Source organism: Rhinoraja longicauda, chromosome 27, assembly GCF_053455715.1.
Source record: "Rhinoraja longicauda isolate Sanriku21f chromosome 27, sRhiLon1.1, whole genome shotgun sequence".
NCBI lineage: Eukaryota > Metazoa > Chordata > Chondrichthyes > Rajiformes > Arhynchobatidae > Rhinoraja > Rhinoraja longicauda.
The window spans coordinates 29,335,367-29,358,514 of NC_135979.1; the positions used below are offsets into that span (position 1 = coordinate 29,335,367).

The 23,148-nt window shown below is 46.3% G+C and overlaps 1 protein-coding gene across 3 annotated transcripts in view; it reads right to left on the reverse strand.

Annotated features, from left to right (window-relative positions):
• LOC144606858 (glutamate receptor ionotropic, kainate 3-like) overlaps nt 1-23,148 on the reverse strand; it is a 552,253-nt gene that overhangs the window by 166,592 nt on the left and 362,513 nt on the right. For all 3 annotated transcript variants that reach the window (XM_078423285.1, XM_078423286.1, XM_078423284.1), the window contains one exon: nt 21,681-21,799. In XM_078423285.1, the coding sequence (XP_078279411.1) occupies nt 21,681-21,799 (119 nt within the window). The remainder of the gene's footprint in view (nt 1-21,680; nt 21,800-23,148) is intronic.

Below are 23,148 nucleotides of genomic sequence, written 5' to 3' on the forward strand. Positions count from 1 at the left end.
ACAGGTGGTTTCGAGATCAGATTGAAGAAGAGTTCCAACCCAGAACGTCACCGATTCCTTTTCTCCAGAGACGCTGCCTGACCCGCTGAGTTACTCCAGCATTTTGTGTCAATCCTCTGGATAGATACTGCCTGTGTTGTTGACTTCCTCCAGCACTTTGTGTTCTACCCAATATTCCAGCAACTGCATTGCCTTGCGCCTTTCCTGAAAGGTTAACTCTTCCCTGTCACTGGTGAAGCTCAAGAATTACCGTTGCCAGGATCAAATCTAAATTGGGAATGAAATCCCAAGTGTACGCAACATTAATATGTGGAAATGGAAAACCCTACAGCTGGCGATGTGTGGGATGATCACCACACTTCCCACTCCCCATCCTTAACCTGCCTCCATTAAAAGTAAACATCTAAAAAAGAACCGAACCTTCAAACTGAACATGTTAGAAAGAGGCTGAGACTGGGTCTGAAAATTTTCTACATATTAAATCAGTGTAAGTTCGGCTTTCAGTTCAGTTTAGTTTATTGTCATGTGCACCACCAAGGTACAGCGACAAGCTATTGCCGTATGTTATCCAGTCAACAGAAAGACAATGATTACAATTGAGCCATTTAAAGTGGGATGAATTCGAGAAACCCATTTGTTGAGATACATGAAGGGGAATATATACTTGTGCGAGGCTTTTATGATATCTAAGATAGACACAAAATGCTGGAGTAACTCAGCGGGACAGGCAGCATCTCTGGGGAGAAGGAATGGGTGACTTTTCAGATTGAGACCCTTCTTCAGAAATTCATCAGGTCTGAAAAAGGTCTTGATCCGAAATTTCACCCATTTCTTCTCCCCAGCTTTTGGTTCATTGATTGAAAGATACAGCACGGAAACAGGCACTCCGGCCCACAAAGTCCACGCTGACCATCGACCACCCGCTCACACCAGTTCTCTGTTATCCCACTTTTGCATCCACTCCCCACACAAGGGGCAATTTGCAGAGGGCCGGTCACCCAACAAACCTGCACATCTTCGGGTTGTGGGAGGAAACCAGAGCATCTGAAGGAAACCCACGAGGTCACCGGAGGAGCTTACAAACTTCACACACAGTACCCGAGCTCAGGATTGAACCTGGGTCTCTGTCCTTGTGAGGCAGGGGCTGTATCAGCTGTGCCACTTTTCTTTTACATGGTAACATGATGACAGTGTAGAATCAAAAAACTGAAGAAGCAGGTTTCTACCAAAGATAGACGCAAAGTGCCGGAGTAACTCAGCAGGTCAGGCAGCATCTCTGGATATAAAGGATGGGTAACATTTCACAAGGTCCGAGGAAGTGTCCCAATCCGAAACATCACCCTTCCTTTTACTCCACAGATGCTGCCTGACCCACTGAGTTCCCCCTGCACTTTGTTTCTATCTATGATGATAGTGTTGTTGACTAATGATGGTATGGATCATTATCAATTGGTCTAAAGCAGTAGCGGGGACATGTTATCCCAAAAGCATCATGATTGTGAGGATGTTTGGTGTCACATTATGCTTTGGAAATAGCAGTGTGAGCAAGGGATAGAGCAAGGTGTAGAGGGATCAACATTTAAAGGGGGAGGATCCAGCCAAGAGGAGATCTTATCGAAACGTATAAGATTATTAAGGGGTTGGACACGTTAGAGGCAGGAAACATGGTCCCAATGTTGGGGGAGTCCAGAACAAGGGGCTACAGTTTAAGAATAAGGGGTAGGCCCTTTAGAACTGAGATGAGGAAAAACTTTTTCAGTCAGAGAGTTGTGAATCTGTGGAATTCTCTGAATGCATTCAAGAGAGAGCTAGATAGAGCTCTTCAGGATAGCAGAGTCAGGGGGTATGGGGAGAAGGCAGAAACAGGGTACTGAATGAGAATGATCAGCCACGATCACATTGAATGGCGGTGCTGGCTCGAAGGGCCGAATGGCCTCCTCCTGCACCTATTGTCTATTGTCTATTGTCAAATCGATCCCTTCCACGTTGTATCTAGAAATGGCTGCAATCAGTGGATGCATCCAGCCAGCGGTGTCAGTAAAGACATGTACACCAGAACGCACTGCTCACATAGGCAAGCTGTCCAGTGAAGTCATAGCACCTGACGATATAGTTTAGTTTAGTTGAGTTTGGAGATACAGCGTGGAAACAGGCCCTTTGGCCCAACGTCCTCACCAACCTGCAATCTCTGCACATCAACACTATCCTATACTATGGACAATTTTTACATTTTTATACCAAGCCAATTAACCTCCTGTAAGTGCCTAAGGCTGCAACTCTCTCGCTGTGCCACCGTGCCGTCCTGAAAGCCTCATGTTGGGAGCAGATATGGCAGAAACAGGGTAATTGAGAGTAGGGAATAGCGTCTTTGCAAGAGGCAGAGTGGGAGAAAGTGTAGTCCAGGTAACTGTGGGAGTTAGTGGGTTGAGAGTAGATATCAGTCGATAGTTTGTCCCCTGTGATGGTGAAAGGGGGGGGGGGGGGGGGGGGTGTGAGGAGTCAGAGATGGTCCAAGTGAATTTGAGGGCAGGGTGGAAGTTAGTGGTAAAGTTGATGGAATCAACGAGTTTTGCACAGGAGCAGGAGCAGCCCCGATACAGTTGTCAATGTGGTGGGGAAAGAGTCGGAGAATGTGCCAGTGCACATTTGGAACAAGGATTGTGCAAATGAACCAAATTGAGGTGTTCCTCCTATGATCTGTACAGCCATTTTTTCTCATCCTCATTGTCCTAACAGATTGAATAGATTGAAAGATACAGCACGGAAACAGGCCCTTCGGCCCATTTAGTCCATGCCGGCCACCGTTCACCCGTTCACACTAGTTCCATGTTATCCCACTTTCGCATCCACTCCTTACTCTTTTTTAACAATTTACAGAGCCTGCACGCCTTTGGGATGTGGGAGGCAGCCCTTTCAGGCAACTAAACGTTTATGCACTGCTCCTGTCTGAAGATGCACTCTGGCCCGAGACATCACCCATCCTTTGTCTCCAGAGATGCTGCCTGACCCACTGAGTTACTCCAGCACTTTGTGTCTATCTTTAATATAAAGGAGTGTGAACTGACCAGTTGTTATGACTGAATAAATGAATGAATTAATTGTCACACGTACTCTTTGTTTTGCATACCCAAGGTATGCTTAGAGTCGCCACGTTACGGGCGCAACAAAGTTAGAAAATATCCCCAAGCCAAGTCCTCCTTTGTTCCCCCCCCCCCCCCCCCCCCCCTCACGATGGTTCCCCCCACACCGGGTCCTCCTTATCGGTGTATCTGTTATCAGTTTATTGGATCTGCATGCACAATTGATTTTCACTTGTTATGTTGCTCAAGGTTCTGCAGGAAGACATAAGTAGGACAGATTTCCTTCTACCAGATACCGGCACGGTGGCACAGCGGTAGAGTTGCTGCCTTACAGTGTTTGCAGCGCCAGAGACCCGGGTTCAATCCCGACTACGGGTGCTGTCTGTACGGAGTTTGTACGTTCTCCCCGTGACTGCGTGGGTTTACTCAAAGATCTTCGGTTTCCTCCCAACCTCCAGAGACGTACAGGTTTGCAGGTTAATTGGCTTGAGTTTGTATACTTGGTATAAGTGTAAAGTGTTCCTAGTGTGTGTAGGCTTGTGTTAATGTGCGGGGATCGCTGGTCGGTGCGGACTCGGTGGGCTGAAAGACCTGTTTCTGCATGGTATCTCTAGACTAAACTAAAAAGCTGACAGTACTAGCCTGAGTGCAAACAGGCAGATTCTGTCTCTATTACTGCACTTAATGTGACACCTCCGCTTGGAATAGCAGGCAATTATCACATTCAGGTGGATACTTATAACTTGCCCGCAAGTCTCTAATGGCTGATTACTCACAAGCCTGCATTGCACCAGGTCACATGATAACCTCAAGTCTCCAAAGATTAATAAGAGAACGATGTTGGTGTTAACACGCAGCAAGAATTCACAATCATCAAAAGAACTGAGGTAACAGAAACGTCAAAACAAAGGAACAGAGAGAGAACTGAGGACAGAACAGCACAAGAACAGGCCCTTCAGCGCACAATGTTTTTAGTTTTAGCTTTAGAGATACAGCGTGGAAACAGGCCCTTTCGGCCCAGCGGGTCCGCACCGACCAGCGATCCCCGCGCATTAACACTATCCTATACCCACTAGGGACAATTATTACATTTACTAAGCCAATTTACCTGCAAACCTGTACGTCTTTGGAGTGTGGGAGGAAACTGAAGATTTTGGAGAAAACCCACGCAGGTCACGGGGAGAACGTACAAAGTCAAACATGATGCTGACACCAACTCTTATCTTCCTGCACATAACCAATAATCCTCCCTTCCCAGCACACCCATGTGCCTATCTAAAAGTCTTTTAAACGCCACTATGACTCTATCTATTGAGGGAAATGGACATACAATCATTTTGAATTGGGACAGTCTGAAAGATTGGAGATACATTGTGGGAACAGGCCCTTCAGCCCACCGAGTCCACACCGACCAGCGATAACCCCAGACACTAGCACTATCTTACAGAATTTAAAATTTAACCAAAGCCATTTAGTCCACAAACCTGTATGTCTTTGGAATTTAGAAGGAAACCGGAGCACGCAGAAAAATCCCACATGGTCACAGGGAGAACGTACAAACACCATACAGACAGCACCCACAGTCAGGGTCTAATTCAGGTCTCTGGTGCTATAAGGCAGCAACTCTACCGCTGAGCCACTGTGCCGACTAGTGTAGATGGGGCTTGTTGGTCAGCATGGGCAAGTTAGGCCGAAGGGCCTGTTTCCACACTGTATGACTCTATGATTCTATGACTATGACCCACTCTGAACTACGTGTCTCTACTTTGAACAGCACAGTGGCACAGCTGGGAGAGCCTTTGATTCACATCACCAGAGATTTGGGTTAAATCCTGACCTTGGGTGCTGTCTGTGTGGAGTTTGCATGTTCTCCCCTGAGACCACGTGGGTTTCCTCCAGGTGCTCTGGTTTCATCCCACATCCCAAGGATGTACGGGTCTGTAGGTTAATTGACTTCTGTAAATTGCCCCGTGTGCAGGGAGCGGATAGGGAAGTGGGATAGCATAGAACTAGTGTAAACGGATGATCAATGGCTGGCATGCTCATGGTGGGCCGAAGGGCCTGTTTCCAAATCGAACCCGGGTGTCTGGCACTGTAAGGCAACATCTCTACCGCTGTGCCACTTTGGCACTACTGTCTATTTCCATCCACAGATGCTGCCTGACCCACTGAGTTCCTCCAACAATTTGCTTTTTTTCCCCAAAAAATAGTACAACCTATTTTAAGAGAAGATAGACACAAAAATTGGGGGCGTGGCTGTGTTCTGCAGCTGCGGCTCACCGGCAGTCTCTCCGTTTTTTTTTTGTGTTTTTTTTGTCATTGTCGTTCTTAAATGTACGTTTTGTTTTATTTTTAATTCTGTGTATGTGGGGGGTGGTGGGGGGGTTGGGGGAAACCTTTTTTTCAATCTCCTCCTCAACGGAGATGCGACCTTTACCGTGTCGTATCTCCGTTCGCGCTACGGCCTAACATCGTGGAGTCGGCGGCCTCCAGCTGGGATCGACCTCGAAGACTCCGGTCGCAGGGCCTGGACTTACCATCTCGGAGGCTTCGGCCGTGGGCCCTGCAGACCGCAACATCAGGAGCTCGCAGGTCCCTGGCTGGCGACCGGTGTTTGGGAGCTCCAGCCGTAGCAGCTTCGACCGCCCCGAAACGCGAGGTACGATCAACCCGCCCGCAGGCCCTTCATCGCCCTGCGTGGCTCGGCCGCAGCACTTTACATCGCCCGGTGGGGGCTCAGGACTCTCATCGCCCTGCGTGGCTCGGCCGCGGCACTTTACATCGCCCGGTGGGGGCTCAGGACTTTCATCGCCCTGCGTGGCTCGGCCCTGGGACTTTACATCGCCCGGTGGGGGCTTCAAGGGGTTGGGAGCCTCGACTGCCTCGTGGCGCCACGGGAGAAGAATGAGGAGGAGATAAGACTTTGCCTTCCATCACAGTGAGGGTATGCCTGGAGCAATCACTGTGATGGCTGTTTTGTGTAAAAAATTGTATCTGTGTGTCTTGTGCTTTTTGATGTCTGCTGCCGGACCCTGACGTGAGAGGACGCTGGCGTTGAGTATTCGCCGCTTTTCCGTCAGGATAGTTTGTCTGTTTGTCTCTATGTTAAATGTATTTGTAAAGCGCTTTGAGCATGTGATAAGGCGCTATATAAAATAAATATATTATTATTATTATTATTATAAAAAGCTGGAGTAAATCAGCGGGTCAGACGCCATCTATGGAGAAAAAGAATAGGTGACTTTTGGGTCGACACCCTTCTTCAGACTGAGAGTCAGGAGAGAAGGAAACGAGAGATATAGATGGTGATATAGAGAAATAAAGAACAAAAAAAAAGAAAGAGATATGCAAAAAAGTAACAATGATAAAGGAAACAAGCCATTGTTTGCTGTGGCCGAGGTGAAAACGAGTCACAGATAATGAGACTCAACAAGACGACTTTGAAGAGGTCTGAAGAAGGGTCTTGACCCGAAACGTCACCCACTCCTTCCCTCCCGAGATGCTGCCTGACCCGCTGAGTTACTCCAGCATTTTGTGTCTACCTTCGATTTAAACCAGCATCTGCAGTTTTTTTCCCCAAGCCGACTTTGAAGCTGTTACAATGACTAGACTGGGGAGGGACGGAGAGAGGGGGAATGAATGGGTTACTTGAAGTTAGAGAAATCAATACTCAACCTATTTTAAGAGTTGGGTGAAGGAAAATATGGAAGAACTATTTGCAGGAGGCTCCATCCATCTATTCTGCTACACCCAGTCTAATGAAGATAATGTGTGTAAGTATCTGATATTCAGCAACATTCAATAGATCTTCTCGGCAGTCTGACGAAGGGTCTTGACCCAAAATGTCACCTGTCACTCCATCCCCAGATACTGCCTGACCTGTTGAGTTCCTCTCGCACTGTGTGTGTTGGTTTAGGCTACTGATGTAGCCAGAGATACTTTGGTAATAGGTAGAGGGGACAGATCCTCCATTACTTTTGCTACTATTTTCACAAGTGATTTTGAAGAGATTCTCTCACATCAAAGCTATGTTCTAATGTGCAAACCAAAAATACAACATGCTGATGTTGGAAATTGCAAGTGAGGGCAGAAAATGCCGGAATCACTGGAAGGTCAGTCAAAGCATGTAGAAAGAGGCAGGGAATCAACGTTACCAGTCTGCACGCCGGTCGGTATGCGCTGAAATCCTGACTTAAACGCACGTGGCCAGAAATCAGACTCGATGTGAAGCTGGAGTGGAACATGACCATGACTCACATCACTGCAGCGATGGAGACCTCCATGACCTGACTCGCCCAGAGTGGCCGAGACTAGAATCAGCTGCTGGCCCAGTGAATACTGACATCAGAGAGAATGGGGGGGGGGGGGTGAGAGTGGGGGATGTGGGTGAGAGTTGGGGGTGAGGGTGGGAGGATGTGTGGGTGAGAGTGGGGGGATCAGTAGGTGAGAGTGGGGGTGTGGGTGAGAGTGGGGGGTGGGTAAGAGTGGGGGGGTGTGGGTGAGAATGGGGGTGGGTGAGAGTGGGGGGGTGTGGGTGAGAGTGGGGGGTGAGAGTGGGGGGGGTTAGAGTGGGGGGGTGTGGGTGAGAGTGGGGGGGGTGGGGGGTGGAGGGGGTGTGATGGTAAAGGGAATAGCGGGACTATATTGAATACATTTGTCGGCGCCCTTTATGTGGCCATTCTTTGCATACTTGTGCGTTGTATGCAAAACAAGGAATTATGCTGTAAAAAATGCACGTGGCATTAAAGTATCAATCAGTCAATCAATTCAAAGATAGACTAAAAATGCTGGAGTAACTCAGTGGGACAGGCAGTATCTCCGGAGAGAAGGAATGGGTGACGTTTCGTGTCGAGACCCTTCTGCAGAACCAGCATCTGCAGTTCCTCCCTACACAATCGATCAATTCACCCAGGGTCTTTCTGGTGAGTTTGGTGCTTGAACATCAATGGAGGTTTTCCATCAGTTGGGTATGGATTGTCTCAGGCACCACTGGAGCTCACTGGGGGATATGTACAGTAGGTCTGGAAATGCATGGGCCCCTGTAAGGTCTTACCTCTCAGGGCGGCACGGTGGCGCAGCGGTGGTTCGATCCCGACTACGGGTTCTGTCTGTACAGAGTTTGTACGTTCTCCATGTGACCTGTGTGGGTTTTCTCTGAGATCTTCAGTTTCCTCCCACACTCCAAAGACGTTCAGGTATGTAAGTAAATTGGCTTGGTATAAATGTTTTAAAAAATGTCCCTAGTGGGTATAGGATAGTGTTAATGTGCGGGGACCACTGGTCGGCGCGGACCCAGTGGGCTGAAAGGGCCAGTTTCCACGCTGTATCTCTAAACTAAACTAAAACTAAATCTGTCATTTACTTTGATCCTGTGGGCCTTTATAATCTGCACTCTTTGCTCTCAGTGTTCTACTTGTCTATGGCTCGATTGTATTTATGTTTACATTTCTTATTGTCACGTGTATCGAGCAACAGTGAAAACCTCTTGTTAGGCATGCTATCAAAACAGATCAATAACATTATGCATAAGTACAATCAAGTCACACTGAAGTACAGTACAAAGGAGATAAAGACTGCAGAATATACTTCTCAGCATTGTTCAGTTCAGTTTAGCTTAGTTTAGAGATACAGCGCGGAAACAGGCCCTTCGGCCCACTGAGTCTGCACTGATCAGCGAACCCCGCACATTAACACTAATCTACACACTCAATTTACATTTATACCAAGCCAATTAACCTACAAACCTGTACGTCTTTGGAGTGTGGGAGGAAACCGAAGATCTCGGAGAAAACCCACGCCATCACAAGGAGAACGTACAAACTCCATACAGACAGCACCCGGAGTCAGGATTGAACCCGGATCTCTGGCACAGTAAACGCTGTAAGGCAGCAACTCTACCACTGTACCACCGTGCCACCCTAAAGGCCTTGCAGGGTATCGGTTCCATAGACACAATGGCTGCAATGGCGTAGAGGTGAAGTGGACACTATCTTACGGAAGGACCTTTCAGAAGCCTGATTACAGAGGGGAAGAAGCTGTTCCTGAGACTGATGATGTGCACCTTCAAGCTTCTGCATCTTCTGCCTGTCAGGAGTGTGGAGAAGAAGGAATGATGGGTGGGATGAGACATTGGTGATGTCGGCTGCTTTCCAGAGGCAGCGTGAAGTGTAGACAGAGTCAATGGTGGGAAGTCTGGTCTGTGTAATGGACTGGGATACATCTGCAATTCTCTGTAACTTCTTGTAGTCTTGGGCAGAACGGTTCCCAAACTAAGCTGTGATGCAAGCTGACAGTATTCTTTCTATGGTGCAGCTACAGAGGTTTGCGAGAGTTATTTGCAACATGCCGAATCGTGTATGGTATTATCTGATTTAATTCAGATTATCTGATTTAAATCTGATTTAATTAGACATGTACATGGATACGTGGATAGGACAGCTTTGGAGGGATACGGACCAAATGCAGGCAGGTGGGACTAGTGTAGATGGGACATGTTGGCCGGTGTGGACAAGTTGGGCTGAAGGGCCTGTTTCCACGCTGTATGACTCTATGACTCTATGACATTAATTGGAAAGCACACAAACAAAAGCTTTTCACTATATCTCCGTATGCGTGACAAGAATAAACTAATACCAAAACTTTTTGCCCCATAGCAACAACTCCCCCAACCACCATTTTCAATCATCTTGATGACCCCTATGACCCTGATGACCCAGCTCTCCCGCACTGTGTCCCTGGCCCCAATGCTTCATCGTTTCATGGAAACATAGAAAATAGGTGCAGGAGGAGGCCATTCGGCCCTTCGAGCCAGCACTGCCATTCATTGTGATCATGGCTGATCATCTACAATTGGGAACATTTTTCCTGCATCTGGCGATCTAACATTTCCAATCATCATCAACAACTATACTCTTTTCCCCAATTGCTAACGCTAGCTTCACGGCCCGATCCTTACCCAGTAACCTAATCTCATCCCATCCTTTCATCTCCCCATCTGCACCCTGGCGGTGATCTCTCTTCAACCTCCAGAGGAAGGAACTGCAGATGCTGGTTTACACCGAGGATAGACACAAAGAGCTGAAGTAACTCAACGGGCCAGGCAGCATCTCTGGAGAGAAGGAGTAGATGAGGTTTCAGGTTGAGACCCTTCTTCAGTCTGAAGAAGGATCTCGACCCGAAACGCCACCTATGCCTTTTCTCCAGAGATGCTGCCTGACCCATTGAGTTACTCCAGCTCTTTATGTCCGCATTCAACCTCTGTTAGCCTCGGGTCATTCTGCTCAATACCCTCTCCCCTGCCAGCCTTTGACCTTGCTCACCTCAACACCAGAACCTGGTTCTTAGCTCTTCCTTCCTTGCTCTCCCCTGCCCCCACTCCATGGATAGACTGGAGCACGACAGCTGAAAATGTTATACAGCACATTGATGCAAAGATTATAATTTGCCAGCAATGTTCTGAACTCTTGTATACACGGACATTGCTGCTGAAGATCTCCTGTTGAAATGGCAAGTACAACAGCATCTGACATTTTATCATTCCAAGCACGAGGACATTGTTCTCACTAACCAGCTGACAACAAGAGAGTGGGGAAGATTCCAACAAGGGGACATAGCTTCAGAATTGAGGGACAAAGGTTTAGGGGTAACATGAGGGGGAATTTCTTTACTCAGAGGGTTGTGGCTGTATGGAATGGACTTCCGGTGGAAGTGGTGGAGGCTGGCTCGATTTTATTATTTAGGAGTAAATTGGATAGGTATATGGATAGAAGGGGATTGGAGGGTTATGGTCTGAGTGCAGGTAGATGAGACTAGGTCAGGGAGAATGGTCGGCGTGGACTGGTAGGGCCGGACAGGCCTGTTTCCATGCTGTAGTTGTTATATGTTATATGTTATATGTTAACAAGCATTTCAGTGTCGGGCAAGTTCAATCGAGCGACCTTTTATATTAAATTACTCCTGTGGTAGAAAAGATAAACAACTCAACATTTATACAAGGAAGACACGAAGCGCTGGAGTAACTCAACAGGACAGGCAGCATCTATGTAAAACATCGATAAGCAATGTTTTGGGTCAGGACCCTTCTTCAGACTGATTGTAGTAGAGAGGAGAAAGCTGTAATAGAGGTGGGCGCAGGACAAAGCCTGGCAAGTGATAGGTGGATACAGGTGAGGGGAGGGGGGGTTGGCAGATGAGTGAACGAAGGCTGGAAATGGGAGGAAGACAAAAGGCTATGGAATAAGGAGGGAAGAGGGAAGTCAGAGGAAGGGATATAGGTAGATGGGGAAAGGGGTTGCTGTTGGTTCGTTACCTAATATTTGAGAATTCAATGTTCATACGGATGGGTTGTAAGTATTTGACAACATTTATTCAAGATGCCTTTAAAATGACAGAGACCGGGCCATATCTTGAGAAGCTCAGGACAGATCCAAGATCTCCTGGTTTTGTATTATTCCTGATGTCCTGGGGTCAGATGTGTGATGTACGAGGCAGGACAGAGGGTAATCTAGAGGTGTCTAGGGAGGAGCTGCGGATGCTGGTTTAAGCCAACGATAGACACAAAATGCTGGAGTAACTCAAGAGGATCAGGCAGCATCTCTGGAGAGAAGGTCGGAAGAAGGGTCTCGACCCGAAACATCACCTATTCCTTCTCTCCAGAGATGCTGTCTGACCCGCTGAGTTACTCCAGCACTTTGTGTCTATCCACGGAGGGTAACAAATCTCCATTTTCACTGCTGGTCCCCTGAGAACGGCTCAGAAGTAGCAAAGTGGGCAGGTTCACACAGTTTTTCTCTCTCCTCTAGGTTATTTTTGCCTATGTTCTGCTAATATTCAGCAACATAAAATAAACAGGAAAGACGCTGAATCATTGGAATAACCTAATATGTGTTTGGTTGTTAAATTTTAGCAGGTAATACAAACCAATACTCTTCCTCCATTATTTGTACCCACTGCTTATCTCATTGAAATCTAGGTGCAGCATAGTGGGGCAGTGATAGTGTTGCTGCCTTACAGCGCCAGAGACTCGGGTATGATCCTCACCATGGGTGCTGTCTGTACGGAGTTTGTACCTTCTCCCTGTACTGCATGGGGTTTTTCCGGGTGCTCTGGTTTCCTCTCACACTCCAAAGACAAAGAGTTTTCTAGGTTAAAGGTAGACAACAAATGCTGGAGTAACTCAGCGGGTCAGGCAGCATCTCAGGAGAGAAAGAATGGGTGACGTTTTGGGTCGAGACCCTTCTTCAGTCTGAAGAAGGGTCTCGACCTGAACCACCACTTCTTTCCCATTGCTTCTCTCCCAAGATGCCTGACCCGTTGAGTTACTCCAGCATTTTGTGTCTAACATTGATTTGAACCAGCATCTGCAGTTCTTTCCTACAGCATTGTAGTTAATTGGCTTCTGTAAATTGTCTCTAGTACGTCTCTAGGACATGTGACTAGTGCAGCTGGGACAATGTTGGCCGGTGTGGGCAAATCGGGCCAAAGGGCCTGTTGCCACACTGCATCAATCTGTGACTCAATGACGCTACGTAGGATAGTGTTAGTGTACAGGGTGATCGCTGGTCGGCATGGAGTTGGTGGGCCAAAGGGCCTGTTTCCACACTGTATCATTCTGTGTACACGGTGATTGCTGGTCGGCATGGAGTTGGTGGGCCAAAGGGCCTGTTTCCACACTGCATCACTCTATGACTCGATGACTCTATGTAGGATAGTGTTAGTGTACAGGGTGATCGCTGGTCGGCACAGACTTGATGGGCCAAAGGGCCTGTTTCCACACTGCATCTCTAATGATTAATGTGTACTCTTATGGATTGATTGATTGAAAGATACAGCATTGAAACAGGCCCTTCAGCTCACTGAGTTCAGGACACCCCATCGACACTAGTTCGATGTTATCCCACTTTCGCATCCACTCCTGACACACTAGCAGCAATTTTACACAGGTCAATCAACCGACAAACAAACACTTCTTTGCGATTTAGGAGGAAACCGGAGAACTTGGAGGAAATGTACAGGGTCTCAGGGTAGAGGGTTCATAGGTTCATAAATAGTAGGAACAGAATTAAGGCATTCAGCGCATCAAGTCTACTCCACATTTCAATATTGACTGGTCTATCTTCCCTATTTAACCACATTCTTTCTTTCTTTCGTCTGTCTGTCTGTCTGTCTGTCTGTCTGTCTGTCTGTCTGTCTGTCTGTCTGTCTGTCTGTCTGTCTGTCTGTCTGTCTGTCTGTCTGTCTGTCTGTCTGTCTGTCTGTGTCTGTCTGTGTCTGTCTGTGTCTGTCTGTCTGTCTGTCTGTCTGTCTGTCTGTCTGTCTGTCTGTCTGTCTGTCTGTCTGTCTGTCTGTCTGTCTGTCTGTCTGTCTGTTTGTCTGTCTGTCTTTGCCTTAAAAATATCCATTGACTTGGCCATCCATTGAATGGTGTAGACTTGATGGGCCCAATGGCCAAATTTTCCTATAATTTATGAACTATAATTCGTAACATGCAGATTAAAATGATCTTATTTTCCCAGCTTAAACACACAATGCTTCATCACTTGTGGAGATGTGTTTATCATACCGGTCTGCCGACTATGATACATAATCTCTTTGCACAATGCAGAACACTGAACAAGCAATGAGCTCTGGTGCATTTACCTGTGCCCTTGATAAGCGGACTAATGTTTGCAGATGATTTTCTAATTAGAACTCTATTAGGAATTAGGGAGGCAAGTCTTTGAGACTGACCTGCAAGCATCTTGTCTACCGAATGAACACAAAGCAATGGTTAACCTCTGGATAACATTTTGCATCCATTAAGTGCCATTAATTCAAGCTTGGAGATACTAAGTAATCCCAGTATTACTCAGTCCAGACGCTCAGTCCACCTGATCTCGCGGATGCTAATCACTTTCATTCTCCTTCCCATTCCCACAATGATCTTTATGTGCTAGACCTCCTCCATAGTCAGAATGAGTTTAAACGCAAATTGGAGGAACAGCATCTCATATTTCCAACCCAGCGGTATGAATATTGATTTCACTAACTTCAAGTAACTTCTGCATTCCCTCGCTCTCCATCTGTCCCCCACCAAAGTCGCACCAGCTTCTCGTTCTCACCTAGCAAACAGCTAACAATGGCCTGTTTCCTTTATTGTCGTTACTTTTTTGCACTTCTTGTTCTATATCTCTCAACTCCACAGTCTATATCTCTCATTTCCCTTTCCCCTGACTAGTCTGAAGAAAGGTCTCAACTTGAAACGTCACCCACTCCTTCTATCCAGAGATGCTGCCTGACCCGCTGAGTTACTCCAGCATTTTCGGTCTGTCTCCAGTATCTATTCTCATAGATTTAATAGGGAACTGCATTAAACACACCGACTGACCACAAAGCTGGATGTGTCTGTGTGAAAATATTTTAATTTGCCTTGCGAAAAAATCAATAAGAATGGACAGCAGCTTTGAAATGCTCTTTTACCACATACATCGCATCAAATTACTATTCTAAGAAGCAATCTGGAGCTGCTTCTAATAAATCTCAACAGTACAATGACATTTTAAGTGCAGGATTTTTATTGCAGTTTTCATCACTGAACTATTTTTTAATACCATTGCAAAATAGATTGAAAAATTGAAATATTGAATGTTAACAGGAAAATTATTGTTTGGTGTACAACATATGATAATTGATTTTGTTTCACTAAATTAGGTTTTTTTTCCCTCTCTTCAAAAACACGGTAATACTTTTAACCCTTTTGGGCTTGCATATTTCAAACAAAATCCGTGCTGTGCACGAGGTTAACGAAAACGATCCCAGGAATGAGTGGGTTAACATATGAAGAGCCTTTGATGGCACTGGGCCTGTACCGCTGGTGTTTAAAGGGATGAGGGAGGGATCGCTTACCAAAAAGTGAAAGGCCTGGATAGAGTGGATGTGGAGAGGATGTTTCCACCAGTGGGAGAGTCTAGGACCAGAGGCCACAGCCTCAGAATAAAAGAACATAACATTAGAAAAATGAGGAGGAATTTCTTTAGTCAGAGGGTGGTGAATCTATGGAATTCATTGCCACAGACGGCTGTGGAGGCCGTCAATGGATATATTTAAGGCGCAGAATGACAGATGCTTGATTAGGACTGGTGTCGGGGGCTACGGGGAGAAGGCAGGAGAATGGGGTTGAGAAGGAAAGATAGATCAGCCATGATTGAATGGCGGAGTTGACTTCATGGCCTAATTCTACTCCAAGAACATGTTTATATATCATAAGAACAGCAAAGCCTGATTGAAAGAGCATTTTGGAGACCAAGACATGGCAGGCCAACATTAGAGCCCAGTTTTCAGTTCATCAACAAGCATTATGTTGCCACAATGGCATAGCTAGTAGGACTGTTGCCTCACAGCGCCAAGAACTCAGTTTAATCCTGTCCTTGAGTGCAGTCTGCGTGGAGTTTTTCACATTCTCCCTGAAGCTAAAAGAATATGCAGATTAGCTGGAAGGACTGCAGAGAAGATTTATGAGGATGTTGTCAGGACTTGGGGACTTGGGCTACAGAGAGAGGCTGAACAAGCTCAGACTTTATTTCTTGGAGCGCAGGAGGATGAGGGGTGATTTTATAGAGGTGTATAAAATCATGAAGGAGAAGAGAGGTAAATGCACAAAGTCTTTTCCCCAGAGTAGGGGAGTCACGAACCAGAGGACATACAGTAGATTTAAAGAAAGAGGGGCGAGATTTAATAGGAACCTGAGCGGCAATCTTTTAATGTAGAGGATATATGGAATGATCTCCAGAGGAGGTAGTGGAGACTGGTACTATAACAACATTTAAAAGACATTTGGACAGGTACATGGATAGGGAAGGTTATAGGTATATAGGTCCCAAACGTGGGCAGGTGGGACCAGCGACTTGGTTGCCATGAACATATTGGGCAGAAGAGCCTGTTTCCATGTTGTATGACTGCCTCAATGACTGCGTGGGTTTCCTCTGGGTGCTCTGGTTTCATCCCACATCCCAAAGATGTGCGCGTTTGTAGGTTAATTGGCGTCTACAAACTTGCCCCAAACATGTAGGGAAACGAAGAGAAAGTGGGCTAACACAGGGCTAGTGTGAACTGGTGATCGATGGTCGGCATGGACCCGATGGGCCGAGGGGCCTGTTTCCATGATGGATCACTAAACTAAGCTAATCCAAACAAAATATAAAACAAACACTGTAAGGAAAACAGAAAATGCTGGAAACAATCAGAGATCAGGCAGCATCTGTGGAAACAAATTTAGTATTTCAGGGCAGAGACTGGGAAAGGAAACAAAAAGGTGGCTTTAAGCTGCCGAGATGGTGGTGGAAGGGAAATAGGATCAGGGCAATGTCCGTGATATGGTCAGCCAAGTCAAATGGGATAATCGGGTATTTAGAGGGAGATTATGGTTCTTTGAACATGTGAAGGTGTGAACATAGGTTATTCTGGTATTCTGCCTCATGTACCTGAGATCAAACCTGCCACAGACTTAAAAATATAATATCACTGTGGCATTTAAGCAACGTTTAGAAACTCATTGATATGCAGGGAATGAAAGCATATGGATCATGTCGAGGCAAATGAGATTAGGTTAACTTGGCACCGTGTTTGGCACAGACATTGTGGGCTGAAGGGCCTGTTCCTGTGCTGTACTGTTCTATGTTCTATGTAAAATGTAGGCTGCAGTTAAGGAGTCAGGACAAGGTGTTGAGTACAGATGGAGATGCACTAACATACACATACATGTTGGAGAATCCATCAACCTCTTCAGCACAATCAACATGGTGTATTCTGGGTTTTCTGCAATGCAGCATTTTGTTTTCAGTTGCATTCAATTCAACTCTTAGTTTACCTCTAGCTTAGTTTATAGATTCAGCAAGAAAGCAGGCCCTTCGGCCCACCGAGTTTGCACCGACCAGTGACACTGCACATTAACAACACTATCCTACACACACTAGGGACAATTTACAATTATACCAAGCCAATTAACCTACAAACCCTTTATGCCTTTGGAGTGTAGAAGGAAGCCAGAGATTCCAGGAGAAAACCCACGCAGGTCACAGGGAAAACGTACAAACTCCGTACAGACCGCACCCGTAGTCAGGATCAAACCCGGGTCAGTGGCAACAACTTTACCGCTGCGCCACCAGTCTTAGTTATTTTTCTAAGTTGAAGTGATGACATTCAGAACAGATTAACAATTCTTCAGACTTGGAATAAAAAAAGCATTCAAACTCTCTCTTTTTGCAAAACCGAATGAAATCAATGCCAACCCAAGCTATTCAACTCAACTCACAATCGATGATGGTGGAGAAACAAGGAACGGCAGATGCCGGTTTATACCAAAGATAGACACAAAGCGCTGGAGTAACTCAGAGGGTCAGGCAACATCTCTGGAGAAAAAAGATCTTTCACGCCTTGCATAACAAGAATCTGCCAACCTCTGCTTTAAAAATATTCAAAGATTCTGACTCTACTGCCCATTAAGAACAAAAAAAAATAATGTCCAAAGTTTCACAACCTTCTTAGTCACTTCTGATTTATATTTGGGAAACATCTAGGTTTTAATGTGCTGCATAATGATGTTGTGTTGTGAAGCGACTGTGCTTTAAAACCCATATTGACTGTCTCTCTATATCACAGCAGGATGATGCTGTGGTTGTTTGGTTTCCCTCTCTCTATGTGATGTATTCCTCTCCCCTTTCTCCACCCTGCCCAAACACAGCTCACCCCTTCACTGTAGGCCAAGTGTCCCACTACGCTGCGTTGCAGGTTAATTGGCCTCTATAAACTGCCCCTGCCACATGGGGAGTGGATGGGAATGTGAAATATCAAAATACTAGTGAGAACAGTTCGGTGTGGACTCGGTGGGCCGAAGAGCCTGTTTCCATGCTGTATCTCTAGACTAAACACTGCAGCCCTGAATAAAGAGGATCCTTTCAGCACAGCCAGAGGTAGTCATCTGGCAAACAAGCTGCCAGAATAATTGGCTCTCCCACAGACTGTCTATTCTGCCATACTTCTTCTTCAGACTGAAATAAGGGTCTCGACCCGCAACGTCACCAATTCCTTTTCTCCAGAGATGCTGTCTGACGCTGAGTTATTCCAGCGTTTTGTGTCCATCTTCAGTTTAAAGCAGCATCTGCAGTTCCATCCTACACGTTACGTACTCCTGACACTATTTCTGTGTGAGGCCCAAAGTGCCCAATACCCCCGGAGCCATGGCCACCAAAATAAACCAATGTTATTCAAGAGAAGGTAACATTAAACGACACTAGAAATCTCTTGTATCGGATCAGAAAATATTGCTTTGCATATTTTTCATGCAAGATGAATGCAATCACTTGCAAATCCAAGGTAGACACAAAATGCTGGAGTAACTCAGCGGGTCAGGCAGCATCTCTGGAGAGAAGGAATGGGTGACGTTTCGGAACGAGACCCTTCTTCAGACTGATGTCAGGGGACGGGGTGGGACAAAGATAGAATGTAAAGATAGATTCCGATGAGACTTGCAAATCCAACACTGATTATCCATTTACAATTAGAGAACATGGTGTCACACTGCCACTGGGGAGGTCAGGAACGGGGCACTGATTGAGAATGATCAGCCATGATCACATTGATTGGCAGTGCTGGATCAAAGGACCGAATGGCCTACTCCTGCACCTATTGTCTATTGCCCCCTTGAATAGCTGTGATTACTTTTGCTGACCAGTAGGGTGGCATAGTTGTGCAGCACTAGAGTTGCCGCCTTACAGCGCCAGAGACCCGGGTTCGATCCTGACTAAGGGGGGTGTCTGTCTGGAGTTTGTACGTTCTCCCTGTGACCACGTGGGTTTTCACTGGGTGCTCCGGTTTCCTCCCACATTCTAAAGACATACAAGTTTGCAGGTTAATTGGCTTCAGTATGTTGTAAAATTGTTCCTTGTGTGTAGGATAGTGCTAGTGTAGGGTCAGTGTGGACTCGATGGGCAGTGTGGACTCGATGGTCAGTGTGAACTCGATGGTCAGTGTGGACTCGATGAGCGAAGGACCTGTTCCTGTGCTGTATCTCTAAAGTCTAAAAAGCTGACATTGTCATAGCTTAAAGGGTAGCTGGGCTGCTTCAGACGACATTCAAGAGTAAAGCACTTCATTGCTTGAATCCTGGAACACATATAGGCCAGACGTCTTACTAAAGTGCATGACCTCACACTTTCCAACTTTAAACTTCTTTTCTGGATCTCCCAGTTTACTGAGTATTTTAACTCCTCTTCCCAGTCCCACACCGACCTTTCTGTCCTGGGCCTCCTCCATTGCCAGTGTGAAGCCACACAAATTTGGAGGAGCAGCACCTCATATTCTGCTTGGGTAGTTTATAACAACAGTGAATTCTCCAATTTTAAGTAATGCCATCCCTCCACCTTCCCCTTCCTCTCCCCTTTCCCCCACCTCCACCCCTTTCTTCACCCCCCCCCACACCTCTCCCCTGTGCCCGCACATATTCCTCCCCACCCCCTCCCCTTCCACCTACATCACCACCTCTAGCTTCACAATTCAGAACTAGGCAATTCTTTTGTCTAGCACCTTCTCTCTTTTCATCTCTGGATGTTATCCAACCATCTGCCTCTATCCGCCTTTTGGACGGCACGGTGGCGCAGCGATAGATTATGCGGCAGTATTACAATCTAAGGACGTCTAAGGATCTTTGGAAACAAGACACAAAGTTTGGTTTCTCTATCAATTGCTTGGAGACCAGGATATTCCTCATTTAAGGGAGGACAAGGCATCTGCTCTCTGCCATTTGATCGCTTTGCGACACAGCGGCACGGTGGTGCAGCGGTAGAGTTACTGCCTTACAGCACCAGAGGCCCGGGTTCAATCCTGACTGCGGGTGCTGTCTCCATGGAGTTTGTACGTTCTCCCCGTGACCACGTGGGTTTTCTCTGGGTGCTCTGGTTTCCTCCCACACTCCAAAGACGTACAGGTTTGCAGGTTAATTGGCTTGGTATAAAAAAATGTTAATTGACCCTAGTGTGTGTAGGATAGTGTTAATGTGCGGAGATCGCTGGTCGGTGCGGACTCGGTGTGCCAAAGGGCCTGTTTCCGCACTGCATCTCTAAACTAAACTAAAACCATAAACTTTGTGATCCAGTCATTTGGTTCCTCGTTTCCAATCACATTTTTGTTCATTGAAATTGGATTGTGTAGTGAACAAAAATGACACAATCCAATTTCCAGGTACATTTCTTTTTCCCCAATCACCTATTTCCTTGCATGGAGTAGAGATTGATTTTAATCTCAAGATATGATGCTGTGAATATTCAGGACCCATTGCACCAAGCCTGGATGCCTAGTTTACAACAACAGCAGTACTGTGTGCGGTTTTGGTCTCCAAATTTGAGGAAGGACATTCTTGCTATTGAGGGCGTGCAGCGTAGTTTCACCAGGTTAATTCCCGGAATGGCAGGACTGTCGTCTGTTGAAAGACTGGAGCGACTAGGCTTGTATACACTGGAATTTAGAAGGACGAGAGGGGATCTTATTGAAACATATAAGATTATTAAGGGATTGGGCACACTACAGGCAGGAAACATGTTCCCAATGTTGGGGGAGTCCAGAACCAGGGGCCACAGTTTAAGAATAAGGGGTAGGCCATTTAGAACGGAGATGAGGAAAAGGTTTTTCACTCAGAGAGTTGTAAATCTGTGGAATTCTCTGCCTCAGAAGGCAGTGGAAGCCAATTCCCTGGATGCTTTCAAGAGAGAGCTGGATAGAGCTCTTCATGATAGCGGAGTCAGGGGGTATGGGGAGAAGGCAGGAACGGGGTACTGATTGTGAATGATCAGCCATGATCGCATTGAATGGCGGACCCTTCTTCAGTCTGAAGAAGGGTCTCGACCCGAAACATCACCCATTCCTTCTCTCCTGAGATGCTGCCTGACCTGCTGAGTTACTCCAGCATTTTGTGAATAAATACCTTCGATTTGTACCAGCATCTGCAGTTATTTTCTTATACACATTGCTGGCTCGATGGGCCGAATGGCCTACTCCTGCACCTATTGTCTATTGTCTATTGATGGTTGTTGGTTTGATCCATCAGTTGAAAACAACAAACATTGAGCACTCCAACATTATCCGGTCTGAAGAAGGGTCTCGACCCGAAACATCACCCATTCCTTCTCTCCTGAGATGCTGCCTGACCCGCTGAGTTACTCCAACATTTTGTGAATAAATACCTTCGATTTATACCAGCATCTGCAGTTATTTTCCTACTCCAACATTATGGATCACTGTCTACTTGTCCATGGGCGGCTCTGCTGCACACTCTGGTTCTGATGGTGCACATCATAGCTTTGGAAACAATGGGAAAGGCCCAATGAAGGGAGGGAGGGTGGCTGTTGCCACATACGGAGGCAGGCATACTTTTGGTGAACATTTGTAATGCTGCTGCCGCCAAGACGTGGCAACACCTGTGTACTGCCCAGGTGAGATCTGCTACATGATTTTACCAGCAAAACCAAGCATTTCACTGAACACACATGACAATAAAGCATCATTGAACCATTGCACCTTTCTGAGACATGGACGTGGGTTTGAGAGGAGAGCACCAGATGAAACACATCTCACCTTGCTGCATAAGAGCTCCGACTCCGAACCAGAAGCTGTTCAACAGGGTGAAGTTGTTCTCCACTACGTCAGACCCAGGGTTGCATGGGTGAGCATCATACCATTCATATGGACTGAACCTGCAATGGGAAGGAGAAGGAAGAAACCATTGAACGGAAAGGCTGAAGCATCAACATTTCAATAGCAGAAACAGCTGAAGGTAGGCGCAAAATGCTGGTGGAACTCAGCGGGTCAGGCAGCATCTCTCTGGATCAAAGGAACTGGTGATGTTTTGGGTCGAGACCCATCATCAGTCTCGACCTGAAAGGTCACCTATTCCTTGTCCCCAGAGATGCTGCCTGACCCGCTGAGTTACTCCAGCATTTTGAGTCTGTCTTCAGTGTAAACCAGCCTCTGCAGTTCCTTCCTGCACAGCAGACATAGATGGTTGTTCCATCCAGGTCTGCTCACCACTTGAAAGAAAAGATAGATTAATGTTAAGTGCAGCAAAAAATATTTGTTCATCAACACGGTGGCACGGTGGCGCAGCGGTAGAGTTGCTGCCTTACAGCGAATGCAGCGCTGGAGACCTGGGTTCGATCCCGACTATGGGTGCTGCCTGTACGAGTTTGTACGCTCTCCCCGTGACCTGCGTGGGATTTCTCCGAGATCTTCGGTTTCCTCCCACACTCTAAAGCCGTACAGGTTTGTAGGTTAATTGGCTTGGTAAATGTAAAAATTGTCCCTGGTGGGTATAGGATAGTGTTAATGTGTGGGGATCGCTGGTCGGCGCGGACCCGGTGGGCCGAAAGGCCTGTTTCCGCGCTGCATCTCTAACCCTAACCCTAAACTAAACAAATGAGCCATTGAGAGAAACTGGCATTTTTGAACATCAAAGTTCCAGCACATTCAGCCTTATTTCCTTTAGTTAGGAGTTTAGATATAATGTTCCCACAGTATACCCAAACTCAATAATGTTCATCTGTATCTTAAATTAAATTCCAGTTCAAAAGACCTGATAATTACTGGCCTTGGTGAGTCTAGGCTGGTATTTATTCTCCACGCAGGTCTCCATCCATCCTGTGAATATCACTCTGTCCTTGATCTCCTGTCTATTATGTGGTCGACAGATTTTTCTTGGTGCTCACCAGTTGTTCTCAGTGGTAATTTTGTACATTCTAATCACTTTCTTGTGTGACAGAAGTGATATGACATGCTGGGTATTATATTATGAAGAGATTCCCTATAGTTTTGCCCTTCGTGAGTGGGCGGTGTGTTGCTTTATGAGAAGCACAAAGCATTGCTCCATGTAATGCAGAATGAATATCAAAACCTCTGTTTTGCAATGAACAAATAAATGAAATTGCATTTTAACGACCTGTCATTCCCATGTTTTTCACAAACTAAGTTCACATCACTGTGAACATTTTAGTTTTCAACAAGTGATTTTTGGGGGTATTTTTGGTGTTGAATTTACTTCAGGATACAG